The sequence below is a fragment of the Herpailurus yagouaroundi genome, unplaced genomic scaffold (assembly GCF_014898765.1).
Source record: "Herpailurus yagouaroundi ecotype Mexico unplaced genomic scaffold, PumYag 189, whole genome shotgun sequence".
Lineage (NCBI taxonomy): Eukaryota > Metazoa > Chordata > Mammalia > Carnivora > Felidae > Herpailurus > Herpailurus yagouaroundi.
The window spans coordinates 13,147,433-13,164,403 of record NW_024412420.1 but is presented as its reverse complement, the minus strand read 5'-3'; the positions used below and the strand labels follow the sequence as shown (position 1 = coordinate 13,164,403).

Here is a 16,971-nt window from a genome sequence, read left to right as displayed (position 1 = left end):
GCCCAAGAGGGGGCGCCATTGAGAAACTACCCTGAAATCCCTGCCAAAGCCTTTGGCTCAACCAGCGCAGCCTGCTGCCAAAGGCCAATCCTCTTGGCCTCCTCCCAAGGTCAATGTGTTGGTGCCCTGCTGACAGGCCAGCCCTGTCAGAAGGGCCAGCCACGGTTCTGGAACAGGGGCACCGCATTCTGTAATTCACTCCATAAGAAACCCCGGCTTTCTGAAGCAAGACCTAAGATTGGCCGGGAGCTGACCTCTCTGTGCCACAGCCTGCCCAAGGCAGTAATAATAATGATAATAACGATAATAATTCGTGCCCTCCCTATAGTTATTAGTGTTCCTGCCGGCCAGGGAGCACTGAGGGTGCCGAGGGCTCCGGGAGCCGCTGTCTGTATTTTCTCTTCACGCCAAAGCCCCGGCACGTAGGGCTGCAGGGGGTACCCCCTGTTGGCCCATTTTATGGAGGAGGGAACTGAGGCTCAGAGCGGCGAAGCGAGGTCCGCGGCAGGGGAGGGACGGCCCTGGGGCCTCCCTGCACCCCCACCCCCACCCCGCCCCGCCCCGCCCCACCCCAGCCCTGGTGGGCGGCCGGGCCCTCACCTCGCCCTCGGCCCTGCTGTTCTCTCGGATCGCTCTGATCCAGCCCAGCATGTCATCCCGGTCCTCAGCCTGAAAGAGATATTCACAGAAGTCAGCGGTGGTCAGCCGGAACACGTGCCTCCTCTTGGTCTCGCTGTAGGAGATGTCCACCAGGCAGGAGCCGATGCAGACGGGCGCCGCCTCGTCCTCACCTGCGACGGCCGCCGCCGCCCCCGCCGCCGCCGCCGGCCCGGGCTCCCGCCGCTCCTTGCTCAGCAAGAGGGAGCGCGCCCGCAGCGCGGCGTAGACCCGCTTCCACTGGCGCAGGCCGCCGCCCGCTTTCTGCAGGGAGACACGGTGGGGGGGGGGGGGGGGGAGAGACACGGGAAGGGGGAGGGTGTGAGAGGCGGGGCCTGCCCTCCCCGCCCCCACAGCGCGAGGGGGCCCCGGGAGCTGCAGGCGGCCACAGCAGTGGGGACCCCGCCCCACGGCCAGGAGCCCCCTGCCCCACCCTCCTGCCCAGCCCCTTACCTGCCTGGACACCCCTACCCACCGTTCTCAGTCCCCCAACCTTCCTTTAAACACCAGCATCTTTAAACACTAGCATCCGACTTCGGCTCAGGTCGCGATCTCACAGCTGGTGAGGCCCTCGTCAGATCCTCTGTCTCCCTCGCTCTCTGCTCCTCCCCTGCTCCAGTTCTCTCTCGCGCTCTCAAAAATCAATCCATCAATCAATCAATCAATACTAGCATCAACGGGGCATCTGGGTGGCTCAGTTAGTTGAAGCCTCCCACTTCGGCTCAGGTCATGATCGCGCAGTTCGTGAGTTCAAGCCCAGCGTCAGGCTCGGTACCGACAGCTGGCTCAGAGCCTGGAGGCTGCTCCAGATTCTGTCTCCCTTTCTCTCTGCCCCTCCCCCGCTCACACTCTGTCTCTGTCTCTCTCAAAAATAAACATTAAAAAAAAAAATACTAGCATCAACAGCATCTGGTCAGCAATGCCCCCACAGCAGCAGCGAGGCCCTCACCCAGCCTAGCCCACCTTACATAAAATCCTTGTAAAGCCGTTCCTAAGTCCACACACTGCCCCCTGCACAGCAAACTGATCAAGAATTCCCCACCGCACCTGCTCTCCCAGCTTGTCTGCCCCTCGTTCAAGACTCTACTCTGTATCCTGGTCTCAGAGGCCACTCATAAGGTCACTCTGGCCCCTCGTGCTGCCGAAGCAGCTTCTCCGTCCGGCCTGGCCTTTTCCTTAGCCTCTCTGAGGCACGTTACTAGCCTGAAGCTCCTTCCTTCTCCAAGCCCTCTCTTGGCATCCGGGACCCCGTGGTTCCTGGTTTTCCTCCTCATTCCACTGGCTCCTTCTCAGTCTCCTCCATTGGTTTTCTCCCCCCCCCCCCCCCCCCCCCCCCCCCCCAACATGCTCTCATCAGCGGTTCTCAACTGGAGCGAATGGTCCCCAGAGGACATTTATCTGGAGATATTTTCAGTCGTCACACCTGGAGACGTGCTATGGCGTCTAGTGGGTAGAGGCCAAGGGTGCTGCTAAACACGCCCCGATGGCCAAGACAGCCCCCCACAACAAAGAATCATGGGGCCCCACATGACTCTAGAGCGGAGGCTAAGCCCCTGCCCTACAGGAGGGGGAGCTCCAGAACTTTGCCCTGGGCTCCCCTTTCCCTGAATGTCTCTCCTGTGATGTCATCCACACCTGTGGCTTTAAATCCCATCTGTTTACTGATGGGGATTCCCAAACGTATCCCTAGTCCAGCATCCTCCCCCCTCCCCCCCCCCCCAGCCACAGTCCTGCACCTCCCACTGCCTACTCAGTGTCCCCATGTGCATGTCTCATAGGCACTCCACGGGGTACTTGATTTTTGTCACCAAACTTATTCCTCCACAGCCCTCCCCAACTTCTCCAGCTCAACACATCTACCCAGTTGCCCAGAAAACTAGGACTTGCCCTTGACCCCCCCCCCTCCTTCCTCACCCTTGACATCCAACCCATCAGGAAGTCATACCTGTGCTGCTTCCAAAATACCACCTGTCTCCACCTTTTCCCGATATTTACCACCTTGTCTATATCACCAACACCTCTTACCTGGACAACTACACAAACCCTCCCAGTCCCCACCCTCATCTCCTGCAATCCACTCTCCACCCCACAGCTGCCACCATTTTTTTTTTTTTAAGTAATCTCTGTGCCAACGTGGGGCTCAAACTCACGACCCTGAGATCCAGTGTCACACACTCTACCCACTGAGTCAGACAGTCGCCCCTGCAGCCACCATTTTAAAATGTAAGCGAGATGGTGTCTCTCCCCTGCATAGCACTCCCTGGTAGGTTCCCACCGCCACTGGAATCAAACCCAAGAACTTTCATGATGTGTCTCTCCCCCTCCAAACTCAGCTTCTCCACCGACTTCTTTCTCGCTGTGTCAAGACACAGGGGCCCTTCTCTAGTGAACAAGCCAACCCTTTCCTTTCTTGGGGCCTTTGTTCTTTCTTGCTGTCCCTTCTGGCCAGAGCCCCTTCCCTCACTTCTCCATGTGGCTTCCTTCTTGCCCTTTAGATCTGAGATCAAATGTCACAAACGTCACTTCCTCAGTGAGGACTTCGCTGACCATTTTTTTTCTTTTTTTAAAAAAAACATTTATTTATTTATTTTGAGGCGGGGGGTGGGGGAGGTGGGGGGAGTGGAGAGCGTGCATGAGTTGGGGAGGGGCAGAGAGAGAATCCCAAGCAGGCTCCACACCGCCAGCACAGAGCCCAACAAGGGGATCGAATTCACGAACCGTGAGATCATGGCCTGAGCTGAAATCAAGAATCAGACGCTCAACCGACTGAGCCACCCGGGAGTCCCCACTGACCATTTTTTTAATAAAGGCAGCTCCCTGCTACCTCCAGAATTAAAGGCAATTCACATCACCCTGTTCATTTTCCCTGAGTGCTTACTGTAACCTCCGCTTAATGCTGGTTGCAGATTTCTCCAGTAAATGGGAAGCTCCTGGGGGCCAGGAACTGGTCTGTCCTCTCACATCCTTAGCCAAGAGCCTACAGCCTCCACAGGCGTAGGGTAAGTGCTCATCAATATTTATTGAAGAAATGAATTAATGAATTAATCATCCTCAGAGCACCCTGAGGGCAGAGGCTCTCCCCCATCAGGCCCAGGGCTCCCTTCCTTGCACCGGTGGCCTACCTACCACTCATCCAACAGGGGCCTCTGCCCTCAGAACGAGCCAGATGAGGAAACTCCGTGGCTGGTGGGTAACACGGCCACATCTGACCATGAGCCCTGGCCACCACCACAGACCTGCTGGACCCAGACAGGATTGTCAGAGCAGGAAATGACATGACCCTCCAGGGGAATTTGTTTTCATGTTCATATTTTTATTTTGAGAGAGAGAGAGTGGGCGTGCAAGTGGGGAGGGGCAGAGAGAAAGGGAGAGAGAATCCCAAGCAGGCTCCAAGCTCAGCACAAAGCCCGACTCGGGGCTCGATCTCACGACCATGAGATTGTGACCTGAGCCGAAATCAAGAATCAGATGCTTAACTCACTGAGCCACGCAGGCGCCCCTCCAGGGGAATTTCTTATGTCAGAGTGAGGGGGGTGACAAGGTGACCCTTTTTTTTTTTAATTTTTTTTTTTTAATGTTTATTTATTTTTGAGACAGAGAGAGACAGAGCATGAACAGGGGAGGGGAAGAGAGAGAGGGAGACACAGAATCTGAAACGGGCTCCAGGCTCTGAGCTGTCAGCACAGAGCCCGACTCGGGGCTCGAACTCACGGATCGTGAGATCATGACCTGAGCCGAAGTCGGACGCTTAACCGACTGAGCCACCCAGGCGCCCCAACAAGGTGACCCTTTGAGACCGAACCAACTAGGTGACCTTGGACAAGTCAAGCCCCCTCCCTTGGCATCAGTGTTCCCTACAGGTAAATGAAAGGTGAACTAGCCAGTTCCCAGGGTTACATCCTGCTCAAATGGTAGATCTGTGACTGCAGGGACCTGTCACACCTACCTCCCTCTGCCCGACAGCGAATGGTCTCTGAAAGAGCCTGGAGGCTGGGTGGGGGTTACCCGGGAGAGGCTAGACTTGCCAGAGTGGACAACATCCGGCTGGACATCAGTTCCCTGGACAGACTAAGGGCCCGAAGCTGACTTAATGACCCCTCTCCTAACTCCCAGGCCACAGCACCGAGGGGACAAGTGAAATCGGGTCCTGGCCAAGCCAGGAGTGGAAGCCCCTGTCCTCCGGTACCGGTCAGTGAGCAGGAAGGGCCCAGTTCCCGTCCCTGCCTGGGAGACACTGTGGTGCGGCTGCCTGGGGCCATCCAGAGCTGGGAGATGGGCCACCTCGCAGGCCGGAGTCAGCAGTTCTCCCCTGGCCCTCAGAGGAGCTCAAACTTGGGGCTGGAAGGGTTCATCTCCCCTTCCTCAGCTCACACAGCTGGCCCCTGCTGCCCTCCTAGGCAACCCCTCCTGCCATCTTGCTGGCTTTCCTCTTTGGTCTGCTCTCCCCACTTCCTCTCAAGGTGCAGCCAGTCTCTCGCCTTCTCCCTCAGTGCTCCCACACCTGTGGCTACAAGTGCACACCCTGATAGACTCCCTCCCGGGTGCCACAGCCCTAGAGCCTCTGAACCCAGGACACCCCCACCGGGGCATGACCCAGGGCCCTTGGACTCCACAAGTCCCCAAAGGAACCCTTGGCTTCCACTCACCAACCTGCCCCTCCAGTGCCCTGTGGCTCAAGGGAAGGCCCCATCGCCCCCGCAGCCATCATCTGCCTCCTCCACCCTCCCTCACCTCCCAGCCATCAGCAAGCCAAACCCATCGGTCCCTCAGTGTCTCTAAATTGTCCCTTTCCCTCCGCCCCATGCCACGACCTTAGAGCCCTCGCCCTCGCTCACCTGGACAGCGGCAATGGCATTGTCACCTCCTATCACAGATGTGATCCTTGCCTCCTGGGCTTACACACCTCCCATCCCTATCTAAACCCCTGCAAAGGCTTGCCCTGGGTGATGAGGTCCCGAAGCAGGCACCTGACTCCCCACCTCGGCTTCTACCTCTCACCTGGCTCGCGACCACCCAGCACGCCCTCTGTTCCTTTCTCCCAGACCATCCAGGAGGGCATCTCCACTGTCAGAGCACTTCCCACCCCCTCCCTGTTCTGTGGATTCTCACACACCCTTCATGTCACAGCCTCCCCGACACCTTCCCCCAACCCCACCTAGGCCGGGGTCACCTACTGCGTGCCATTCGGCTCAGCTCTCCAGTCCTGACAGTCGTGGGCTGGCAACTATTATGCACCGGGTGCTTCCTCTGCTTGTCCTGAGCCCCAGCGGGGCGGGATGGCCTGCCTCCCACACCACTAAATACCCAGAACCTCGACCGAGAATCGGGAGCATGGCAGGCACTCGGTCATTATCGTGGACTGGATGAGGGCACAGATGGATGCCAGCCCCACCTGGCCCATACATCTCACTTCACCTCCCACCAGCCCGGGACGTAGAATGGCACTGTCCCCACATTACAGATCAGAAGAGTGAGGTACAGAGGTTAAGGGGCTTGCCCAAAACCATATGCTGGATAAGTGGCTGGGCAGGAGCTCCCAGTCTGTCTGACTTCAAAGCTTACATTCTCTCCAGGTACAAGACCCCCAGAAGGCGGGGTGGAAAATTCAACTAGTAGCAGAGGACTAGCAGCTCCCCGTGCCAGGCACTGGGTGCACTTTTGCTGAGATCATCTCGTTTAATCCTCAGCAACAGGTGTATATGCTAGGGATTGTTGTTAGCTCTATTTACAGACGAGGAAACTGAGTCATAGGCGGGTGAGTCACCCAAGCTTCCCCCGGGCAATTCATGATGCAGGCAAGGGCCAAGCCCAGGTCGATGCTAATCGCTCCGCTCAGCTTCGCCCGGGCCGCGTCGCCTCCGTGGACCCAGGGCCCCGGCCTCCTCGCTCTGGGATCCTGTTTGTCTCCCCCTGCCACCTGCATGCCCAGCCGTCGCTGTGGTCGCCCTTAATTGGTCCTCCTGCCTCCAGCCGGCCCCAGCCGGGGCCCCTCTCTAATTCATTCCCCAGGAAGCCAAATGAAAGAGACCCCAGGGGCTTCAGTGGCTCTTGGGATAAAGACTAAAAGCTTTGCTGGCCCCGCAAGGCCCCGAAAAGGCTAACGTCTGTCTTCTTTTGGGGTCTCAGCTCCTCCGAAAGAATCACCCTGGCCTTGCTCCCTCATTTTCCGTGAGCCCCCAGTGACCCTTTCTGGGGCGATCAGCCAACCAAGGATCACTGTGGGATGGTTCTGTCAGAATTCCAGGCACAGTTTGACCAGATCCCTCCCACAGCAGCAGAGACGACCTCTCTGGTTAACCCCTCTTGTTCGTGAGTTCTTTATGCCCCCCAGGAAGTTCTTCCTAACATCTAACCTCTACCCCTCAGGCTACAGCCTCAGCTGGTTCCCTCTGGCTCCAGAGGCTGTGGGGCGGGTATAAAAGCCGGAGAGTTCTGCCGGAGACAGCATCCATCCACCTCCACCTCAGGCTGCCAACCACCTTACCTTCCCCTTCTTGGTGAGGACCTGCTTATAACACAACCAGCCTTCTCTCCTGATATCGCTGAAGGTTGCGTCCGAGAGGTCAGAGGTTGAGTGTCGCTTAGAAGGAACATCAGCATCTTCGGAAGTACCCCAGCTATCCAAGGACTGCAGGGACACAACGGAGGGCAACTTAGGGGGGCTCCCACGGTGCCAGCACACCAGAAGGCCCATGGACCTCGCACAGCCACGCGGGCCTGGTGGATGCCTGGGCTACGCTCTGCTGTGCTGTGTGGCCTCACAGGCCCCGCTTGCCCTCTCTGAACCACCGCGCTGAGGTCATGGGACGTACGTGCCGAGGAAGCCAGAAAGGAAGAAAGGCTATGACCTGCCGACCACATGTCTCACCACGCTAGAAAAGCCAATCTGGTACCTCCTTTAATTTTATGGACTTGAAGCAACTAAGGAAACAAAGGAAGTGATTGTGACAACACGGAGTTAAATAAACAGAGGAAGTGGAAACATCAACAAAGGCTGAGTTAGTGGAGCATGTAGTCATGTCCACAAGGAGTTAAACAGAGGAAGTGATAGTGTCAACACGACTCCAGCAACAGAAGTGACAGGTCAAGGGAGAGTTAAGTAAGCAGAGGAAGCGATAAGGAATAAGCCAGGTGACAATATCCTCAAGGTGTTAAATGAACCAAAGATACCGAGGGTTTGAAATCAAGTGGCTTTTCTAGTCTACCTGTAATCACGAAGAGTTAAGGCCATTTCAGAACTGACCCCACGTCTCCCCAGGGTCTGAGCCTGGAAACTCCAGCCTGTCCATCACTCTCAGTCCTGTGTCCCCCTCCTTTCTAGTGTCCCCCCTCCCCTGAAGACACCACACAAATACTGCCCCAGGCCACCCTGTGCAGGCAGTTTTTGGTACCCACAGGGAGCAAGCAAACAAAACGAAATCCCTGCCCTCACAGAGCTTACATTCTATCTGGGAGACAAGCAAGAGAGGGGACAGGTGCATAAACTGTATCACATGAGAAGTGCTAAGGAGAAAATAGGCATCACATGTCAGGGGTGAAGGCTAAAATCTCAGAAAAGGTGGAGATAAACCCGAAGAAAGTAAAAGGTGAGGGGCGCCTGGGTGGCTCAGTCGGTGAAGCATCCGACTTCGGCTCAGGTCATGATCTCACGGTTTGGGAGTTCGAGCCCCACGTCGGGCTCTGTGCTGACAGTTCAGAGCCTGGAGCCTGCTTCGGATTCTGTGACTCCCTCGCTCTCTGCCCCTCCCCCGCTTATGCTCTGTCCCTCTCTGTCTCTTAAAAATAAACAAATGTAAAAAATTAAAATTAAAAAAAAAAAGGAATTAAAAGGTGAGTCATGTGGCTGTGGAGGGGAGTGTGTGGAAAGGGCATTCTAAGTGGGGGAACGATACGGACCGAGGCCTTGGGTGGGTGGAGGGTGCGGGTGTCTTTAAGTGATGACACAGCCCATATAGGTGACACCAGGGGATCACCTACAGGGTTGGGGGTGGGGTGGGGGAGGGACACAGGAGCCAGAGTACACCACTTCCCGCCCTGGGAGCCAGAGGCCTAGAAACCCACCCCAAGACGGGGCTCCACAGCCGAGGCATCGGTCCCTCCCCAGCTCCCCGGACACTCTCGCCCGCACACGCTCACCACTCACCCCATCAGTGAAGAAGCTTCGCAGCATCCGCAGGCTGGGTACTCGGTTTGGCAGGCGCCTGGCGAGTGAGAACTGAGTGTGAGGGAGGTAGGAAGCACAGCTAGGACTTCTCCTCAAATCCCAAGGCTGAGAAGCCTTCCAGGGAGGGAGCTCATTGCCTGGGCGGCATAGAGGACACCAGGGCTGAGAGCCCCGTCCCAGCCCAGTCAGGGTGGCTGTGACGGCCACACGCTGTCCTCACCTCAGAGCCCTGCCCTCTTCCCGGAAGGTGTTGAGCCCATCGTCACAGGACTTGGAGCGCTCTGTGGTGATGGCCAGCAGGTAGGAGGAGCGGCGGCCGGCCTTGAGGCTACCTGCAAAGCCACCCACAGGGTCAGCAGGAGGACCAGGGCTTCCCTGGAGCCCTCCTGTCTGGGCAGGGCCAGGAGGTGACCACCCACGGGGCCCCTGGAGTAGCAGAAGCCGGCAAGAAGAGGCCATACATCAGGCAGCAAGCCCAGCAGAGACCCCTGAGGACCAGGCAGCCAGGGAAAGGACGGGGCAAGGGCTTCAGGGAGCACTCACTGCAGTCCTGGGAGTAATGGCGGCCAAGGGCAAAGGTGAAGGTTGGGGAGGATGGACTGGTGCCCAGGACGGGGGCTGAGTTCATGGCGCTGGAGACCACAGCGGAGGCAGGGACATGCTTGGCTTGGAGGTCAATGCTGGGGCTGGTGGGTTCATCTGCAAGCAGAGGGGAGTGGTGGATAAAGGTGGCAGAAAGCTAAACCTGCCTGCCCCCCGCCCCCAGCCTCGCGTCCTGGCCCAGACCACGTGCCCAAGGCTCAGGTCCTCCGAGGCCCTGCTGGCAATACGCCCGTGGCCAAGGGCCCCCCCATCCCCAGACTGTGAGCATGGAGGCTCCGCCCCTGCCTCCTCCTTCACACCCAGGCCTGAGGTTGAGCCACCCTCCCTGGACTGGGCTCCTGAGAGCTTTGGACTATCTCCCCCACCAGACCGGGGGTCTCTTGAGGATAAGGACTGTCTCCTCCGTCAGTTGGGGGCTCCCTGAGGGCAGGCGCTACGTTTCCCCCTCACACTGGGAAATTACTGACGCTGTGTCTGCCCACTCTGACCGAAAGCTGACCAGGGGAGGCCAGGGCTGGGTCTGGCCTGGCCTCTTCTCCCTCACTCCCATGACCACCATAGGGTGAGCTCACCCTGCTCAGTTCCAGGTACTGTCGCTCCACTTCTGGTCCCAGTCTCATGATCTTGTATCTGGTCTTTATCTCAAGCCCCTAGACCCAGCCCAGCCTATCCTGCACCCTCATAGACACAGTCAGCAAACCTTAAACCTTTTCCTGCCCCACTCTCATTCCCGATGTAGGGGTGAGGCACAATCCTCTAGGTAGACCAGAAACCTGGGAACCACCCTGTCTCTCCTCTCTCTTGCCTCTCCCTTATCCAACATCTGTTCCACAGGCAGCAAACTCTCAGTGTCCCCTCTGTTCTCAGGATAACGTCCCCAACTCCCCAGAGACTGACACAGCCCCTCTGGACCCTTTCTGGCAACCTCGAAAGGCACCCTCCTCTCTCACGTCAGGGTTCTTGGCATATTCTATTCTCTCCCTTTACGTTCTCCCCCTAACTCTTTCTCATCCTTTAAATCTTAGCCCTAATCTCCTTCCTCTAAGATTCTTTCCTTGGCTACCACGCCCCAGTCTGGACCATGTCACCCTTCTCTGTCTCCTAGAGTCCCCTGTACTCCCATCACACACACACACACACACACACACACACACACACACACACCATGGGGTTGTTCTTGTCCGATCATCTGTCCGGCTGCTGGACCACACGCTCCAGAAGAGCTTGAAGCCTAGCACGGCGCCTGACACAAATATTTGTTGGATGAATGGATGGGTGGAGGGTGGGTGGAAGGAACAAAAAGTAAAAGGAACAAAGGAAGGATAGAAGAAAGCCAGGGTGGAAGGAAGGATGAAAAGAAAGAATGATGGAAGACGAGAAGGAAGAATGAATGAACAAAGGGAGGAAGAAGCAAGGGAGGAGGAAAAGAAGAGAAGTGATGGATGGGTGGGCGGACGGGTGGATGAAGGATGAAAGGAAGGAGGGAGGGAGGAAAGAAAGACGGCTGGGGGAGAAATGAATGAAAGGAAGGGTGACAGGATGCAGGAGAGAACAAAAGGACGGATGGATGGACAGACAGACGGACAAACAGAGAAATCGGCACTCAACCCAGAGTTTTGCCCATGGTTGACAGGTGGGTGGGGTAAAACAGGGCACAGATGACCCAGTCTCCCAAGACAGTCACCTCTACTGTCACTCACCAATGAAGGGGATAGAAGCCAGAGAGTCTTCAGTAGTGGCCAAAGGGGCCACCTTCCTGCCCAGGCGTTCCACTCGCCCACTGGACTCTGGCTCTGGGGACTCTTCACCAAACCCAAGGTTCATCTGTCTTGCGGAGGGCAGCTGGACCTTCCGGCCCGTGGGAGGCTTTTGCCTCAGGACCACCTCGTCGCGGCGATCCTCGGTGGCGGGCTCCAGAGCCCGGGTGCTGGGTTCTGGGCGCACAACCCTGGGTGGTTCGGAGGCCTCCAGCGGGAACGATGCAGGGGACTGAGCCAAGTTGAAGGTGGGTAGCCCCCCGAAGGGTGAGTCCCGGAAGGAGAGCGCGTGCAAGAGGCCAGTCCGGCGCTGGAATGATGGGCTGTAGCTCCGGTACCCGATGTAGCCGATGTCATCCAGGCCTTGCAGACCAGGCGGGGGTGGGGCCTGGGGCGCAGGAAGGTCCCTGGGTGGGCAGGCAGGGGTGCGGGCAGACGGACGCTGGGAAGCCCAGCCACAGCGCTCGAAACGGGGTGACACCAGTGCTCCTGGACCCAGCGCCTCGGCTGAGCGGGTGGCCCGGCTCAAGTAGTCGTCTGAGCGAGCTCGGTGCCAGCCCTCCTGACCCAACTGGCTCAAGGCACCCTGGGAGGTGGAGCAGGGCCATGGGCGGTGGGCAGTCACATCCTCCAACCGGTCCTGGGAGGCACTGCGGGCCCGGGGGGGCATGGCAGGACACCGTCTCTCCCCCGCCCTGCGGGGTACCTGGTTTGACAGCCAGTGTGACAAAGCCTGCTGGCACTCCAGTCTGCTGGGGGGCACCCGGCTGCCAGGCTCAGGAAAGGCACGGGGCGTCCGGGGCTCCGAGGGGAGGCGGGGGAAGGCACCAGGGCTGGGGCGGGGCTGGCTCATCCCCAAGGAAGAGTTGTCCGGATGGGTACGGGTGGCAGAAGGGACGCGGGGCCCCGGGTCACTCCAGGCGGCAGGACTCCGGGGGTCACTGGGCAGTGCTGAGAGGGGCTCAGGCACCATAGTGGCCCAGGTGGAGACCCGGGCTGGCGGGGCGTAAGTCTTGCGAGGGTAGCAGATCGGAGGCGGCTCTGGGATACTCCGGGCCTCTCCAGAATACGGCTCGTTCCCCTTCAGGTAGGCATCCTGGGAGTAGGCCTGGCCGGGGACACAGAGGCAGGTGAGCAGGGCTGGACAAGTCCCACAGGGCGGAGTTACATCAGCCCTGGGAGATCAGGACCCTAGAGAAGTGGACTGAGGGAAAGGACCAAGCGGCAGGGGGGCCCTGAGTGGGTGGGAGCCGGAAGGCATGCTCCAAAGAGAGTCGGGGGGAGGGAGGGAGAGAACAAAGAAATTAGAGGCCTTTGAGAGTCACACACACACACACACACATACACACACACACACACACACACACACACACACACACACTCTCTCACTGTCTCTCTCTCTCTCTCTCTCTCCCTCTCTCTCTCTCACTAGAGAAACAGCCAGGATTTCTCTAAGACTTATGACAAGGACTGCCTGTAGCCACAAACATTCCAACATCTGTTTTCTGGGGTCCTCCCCCATGCTGGCCTCAGCCGCCTCCCTGCTGTCTTACATCCAACAGTGCCCACAGCCCCCCGGGCTGGGCTGGGAAAACCCACCAGAGACCAGTCAAGGTGGCAGAAGACAGAGACGGCAGCTGACCAAGGGGTGTGTCCACGGCGGGGTGGGCTGGGGGTGGGCGGGGGCTGGGAAAGCCCCGCCGTCCCTCCATCCAGGGGACGGGGAGCCAGGGCCTGGCTCCTAGGCCTCCGGAGTGAAGAGAAACTTGCCCACCTCTTGCTCCCTCTGGGCCAGGCTTGGGGGTGGGGCCGGACCGTCTAAGGGGCCTCAGGCCACCTTCTGCCACCCCAGGCCTGGAATCTGGCACTGGGAGCCGAGGCTGACGCTGCATTGCTGAGGAGTGACAGGGCCGGTGCCCAGGCCCAGCCAAAAAAGGAGGCAGCCCCTAGGGACAGAGGCCTTGTGGCCCTGGCCTAGCCTGGCCCTTGATGGGTGCCCAGGGGCGTCTCTCAGGGTGAAGTATCAAAGGGTGGGAGAGTGAAACACAATACACACATACACACACACACACGCTCCCACGCGCACGCGCATGTGCGTGCCACACCACAAGGAGATACTGGAAAATACACACCCAAAGACACACACACACACACACACACAGAGCGAAACACAATGAGACACATATAAACTACACCTCCAGTCCCAGGCACACACATCATGTGATGAGGACAAGTTAGACCACACCCCCCATACTCACACTCAGCCCCCTTCGGACCCACACACCCAGCCGGGGGACACTCACATACCTCTCCCTCCTGCCATCCTGCCGGCTCCCCAGGCTCCCCGCATCACCACGGCGGCGGAGGCGCTGGCGACAGCATCGTGGCCAGCCTCCGCCTTCCCTGGCCGGGGGGTGAACCCCCACTGACCACTGTGCTGGCCCCACCTCTGTCCTCCACCCCCAGTCTGCCCTCCCAGCGGCTGCCCTCGGCCCTCCACCGGCTCGCGCTCGCGCGCTCTCTCTCTCTCTCTCTCTCTCTCTCTCTCTCTCTCTCTCAGCGGCTGGCTGGCGGGAGGAGGAGGGAGGGGAAGATGGGTGTGGAGGGGCCTCGCCGCGTCGGCGGTGGCGTCAGCAGCTGCCGCGGCCCCATTGGCCTCCAGCCTTGGCTCGCAACCACAGGAATGCCTGGGCCCCACCCTCTGGCTGGCCTAGGATGGAGGGGGCCAGCGGAGGGCCCCAGAGGCTGACATCTGGGGCCGCCAGCCCACCCGAACCTCGAACCCCGGTAACAGAGCTCAAGGCCGCTGCTCTCCCCACCCCTTGCCCCCCTCCTCCTCCTCCGGCTGGAGAGATGGAGGGCAGCCTTAGATCCCGCCCTGTCACCCCCTCCTGGCTTTTCCTTGCCTCGGCCTGGGGGAAGTGTACCCGCAGGGCCTTTGAGACTTGTGGAGAGCCATCCACCTCTCTGGGCCTCCACGCTTACCTCCCCCTCCCCAGGAAGGGCAAGGGGACAATCCAGGTCAGAGGGTGGAGGTTCCCAGAGGGGCAGGGTGCCAAGCATGGCACCGTGATTACAGTGATTATGAGAGCACATCCAGGGCAGAAGCCAGCCCGGCTCCCAGGGCCTCCTGGGTTTGGCCCTCGGCCTTCCCCCAGGGGGGCAGTGACCTTGGGGGCAAGCAAGCTGGCATCTGGCTAAGACCCATGAGATCAGGAAATTGGACACTGGGCAGAGAGGACTGCCCTGGGCTCTGGGACAGGCCTGGGGTCGGTGTGCACAGAAAGATAGCATACGTAGGCGTGTGTAAGTCTGCGTGTGTGTGTGTGTGTGTGTGTGGACACAGCTACAGAAGACATGCTCACTCGGGGCCAGGCAGGGAGGGGGTGTGGAGAACAGTCTCTTGGGAGCCGACAAGAACGTGCCAGTCTGGCAGGGCCCGCTGGGCCACCCTCCTTCCAGATACTGTGGCAGGAATCCTGCCTGCCAAGGCCAGCGCCTCCCCCTCCCCCAGCACAGAGCAGCCCTGAATGAAGCAACAACCGGCCCCAGCCCAGGGATGGGCCTGGCATCCCTGATTGGGCAGTGCCGGACTGGTGCGGCGCCCTACACTCTTCTCTGCCTCCCGAAGGCAGAAGGGAGGCCCCAAGGAGGAGAGACGTATCCCGCCCCCAGGCCCCAGGGCCCCTCCGCCTCAGACAGCAGGGCAGGACTCACCAGCTGGAGGATGTCCTCGTCCTTGGGCATGATGGAGAGCTCCAGGGTATCATCGCTACAGAGACAGGGCAGGGGGTCAGGCCAGGCTGAGGCAACAGGGTCTGGGAGAACAGGGATCCTGGTCGCCAGGGCAACCCCAGGGTCAAGGGGGTGGTGTGCAGGGACTCAATGAGCGTGCTGGGAGCTATTACAGGAGAAGGGAGGCAGGGGGCACTCACCTATTCTGGATCAGAGCTATGACCTGGGAGTAGGTCTTCCCAATGACGCTCTCCCCGTTCACCTTCACCAGCCGGTCTCCTGGGGAAAGAGGGGGCAGAACCACATGTGAGCAGGCCAACGGGTGACCATGGCCCCTCCTGAGAACCCCTGCACCAGGCATGGATGACAGCGCCAGGACAGGGCCTTCCCCAACACCTGGATCTGAGAATCCCATCCTAACCAGAGAGCAGGTGGAAGAGACCCAGAGAAGGACAGCTCACCGGTGCGAAGGCCCGCTCTATGGGCGGGGCCATCATCCTTCACATTCTTGACAAAGATGGTATCCATGGGCTCCAGGCGGTGGTGCCGGGGGGAGGGTCCTGGTGAGCATCAGCCAGGTTAGCTGGGGGTGGCTGCTGAAGGTCACACCCATGCACAGCTACGCACACAGGGGACACACGCTCAGAGAACGGTCACACTCACACGGACACAAACACGGACCCACCCATTCACAGAGACGTGGATGTATAGGATAAGACAAGAGGATCCGCCCCTGGGAGAACAAAGACCAGTGTGGGGAAAACACGTTCGCGGACGCACAGAATCACTCCTTAAATGGTGCTTTCATCCCAGCACTGTGCCAGAAAGTAGACTGAAAAGGATGGACAGATATGGGCCTTGACCTCGTGAAGGTCCCTGTCTAGTGGGGCAGACACCCACACGTGCAGAATGCCCACACCCACAGACCTGGGGAAAGCTGCAGAAAGGCCCTGAGGTTCACAGACACTCATGCCCACGCTTCCCACCCCACCCCCTTCCCTAGGGGCAGAGGATTCTAAGCAGAGGCCTGAAGATCCTGAGATGAGTACTCACCCCCTCATGACATCACATTACACCCCAGCTGCTAACTGTCTCCATCAGAGAAAGGGGCCTGTTCTAGGTCAGCTGGCTCTTCCCCTTGCCCCCAGGGGCCTCTGCGATGAGGCTCAGGAGTGTCACCACAACTGCCCAGCAGAAGCCCCAACGGCAGAGAAAGAAGTCTGCCCGTTAAAGGAGTTTTGCCTTGGGGCACCTGGGTGGCTCAGTCAGTTGAGCAACCAACTTCGGCTCAGGTCATGATCTCACGGTTTGTGAGTTCGAGCCCCGTGTCGGACTCTGTGCTGACAGCTTGGAGCCTGGAGCCTGCTTCCGATTCTGTGTCTCCCTCTCTCTCTGCCCCTCCCCTACTCATGCTCTGTCTCTCTCTGTCTCAGAAATAAATAAACATTGAAAAAAGTTTTTTTTAAAAAAAGGAGTTTTGCCTTGAATACCCCGGGTGGCAGAAAGGGGCCCTTTGGGATAGTGAGGGTGACAGCCAGGGGAGGCAGGCCCACATCTGGTAAGATAAAGACCTCAGGGCTCCCCTCACACCCAGCAGGACCCCAGCGTCTCCATCTCTGAGGACAGCCATTGGTCAGCTGCACCCTACCACCAGCCCCCAGGCTCTGCCGCCCTGTGTCTGTGCCTCAGCCTAGGCTGGGAGTAACTCCAGGGCAGAGGCCAGGTCTTAGAAAGCCATCTGCTCCCCAGAGCACCACCCCCAGTGTGGAACAGACAGGCTCAGAGGGAGACAAACGTGAGAAAAGAAAGGAAGCATCGAAGGGACCACAGGGCCTTGGCGGGCCCAAGATCTGTCCTCATGTCACTGGTGATGACGAGTAGGAATGAAATTCAGGGAGCTCTCCCCTAGAGCCCAGAATAAATGTGCTGCCTCTTGGATTCTTAAAAAAAAGAAAAGGAAAGGAAAGGAAAGGAAAGGAAAGGAAAGAAAAAAAAGAAAAGAAAAGAAAAGAAAAGAAAAGAAAAGAAAAGAAAAGAAAAGAAAAGAAAAGAAAA

The 16,971-nt window shown here is 58.6% G+C and overlaps 1 protein-coding gene across 1 annotated transcript in view; it reads right to left on the bottom strand.

Moving 5' to 3' along the window:
- Nucleotides 1-16,971, bottom strand: part of ARHGAP23 (Rho GTPase activating protein 23) — a 76,426-nt gene that overhangs the window by 30,801 nt on the left and 28,654 nt on the right. The window contains exons 4-12 of the mRNA XM_040497894.1: nt 15,378-15,476; nt 15,117-15,195; nt 14,899-14,953; nt 11,125-12,289; nt 9,365-9,520; nt 9,042-9,153; nt 8,801-8,858; nt 7,142-7,285; nt 601-921 (exon numbers count right to left, since the gene is read on the bottom strand). Coding sequence (XP_040353828.1) covers nt 601-921; nt 7,142-7,285; nt 8,801-8,858; nt 9,042-9,153; nt 9,365-9,520; nt 11,125-12,289; nt 14,899-14,953; nt 15,117-15,195; nt 15,378-15,476 — 2,189 coding nt within the window. The remainder of the gene's footprint in view (nt 1-600; nt 922-7,141; nt 7,286-8,800; nt 8,859-9,041; nt 9,154-9,364; nt 9,521-11,124; nt 12,290-14,898; nt 14,954-15,116; nt 15,196-15,377; nt 15,477-16,971) is intronic.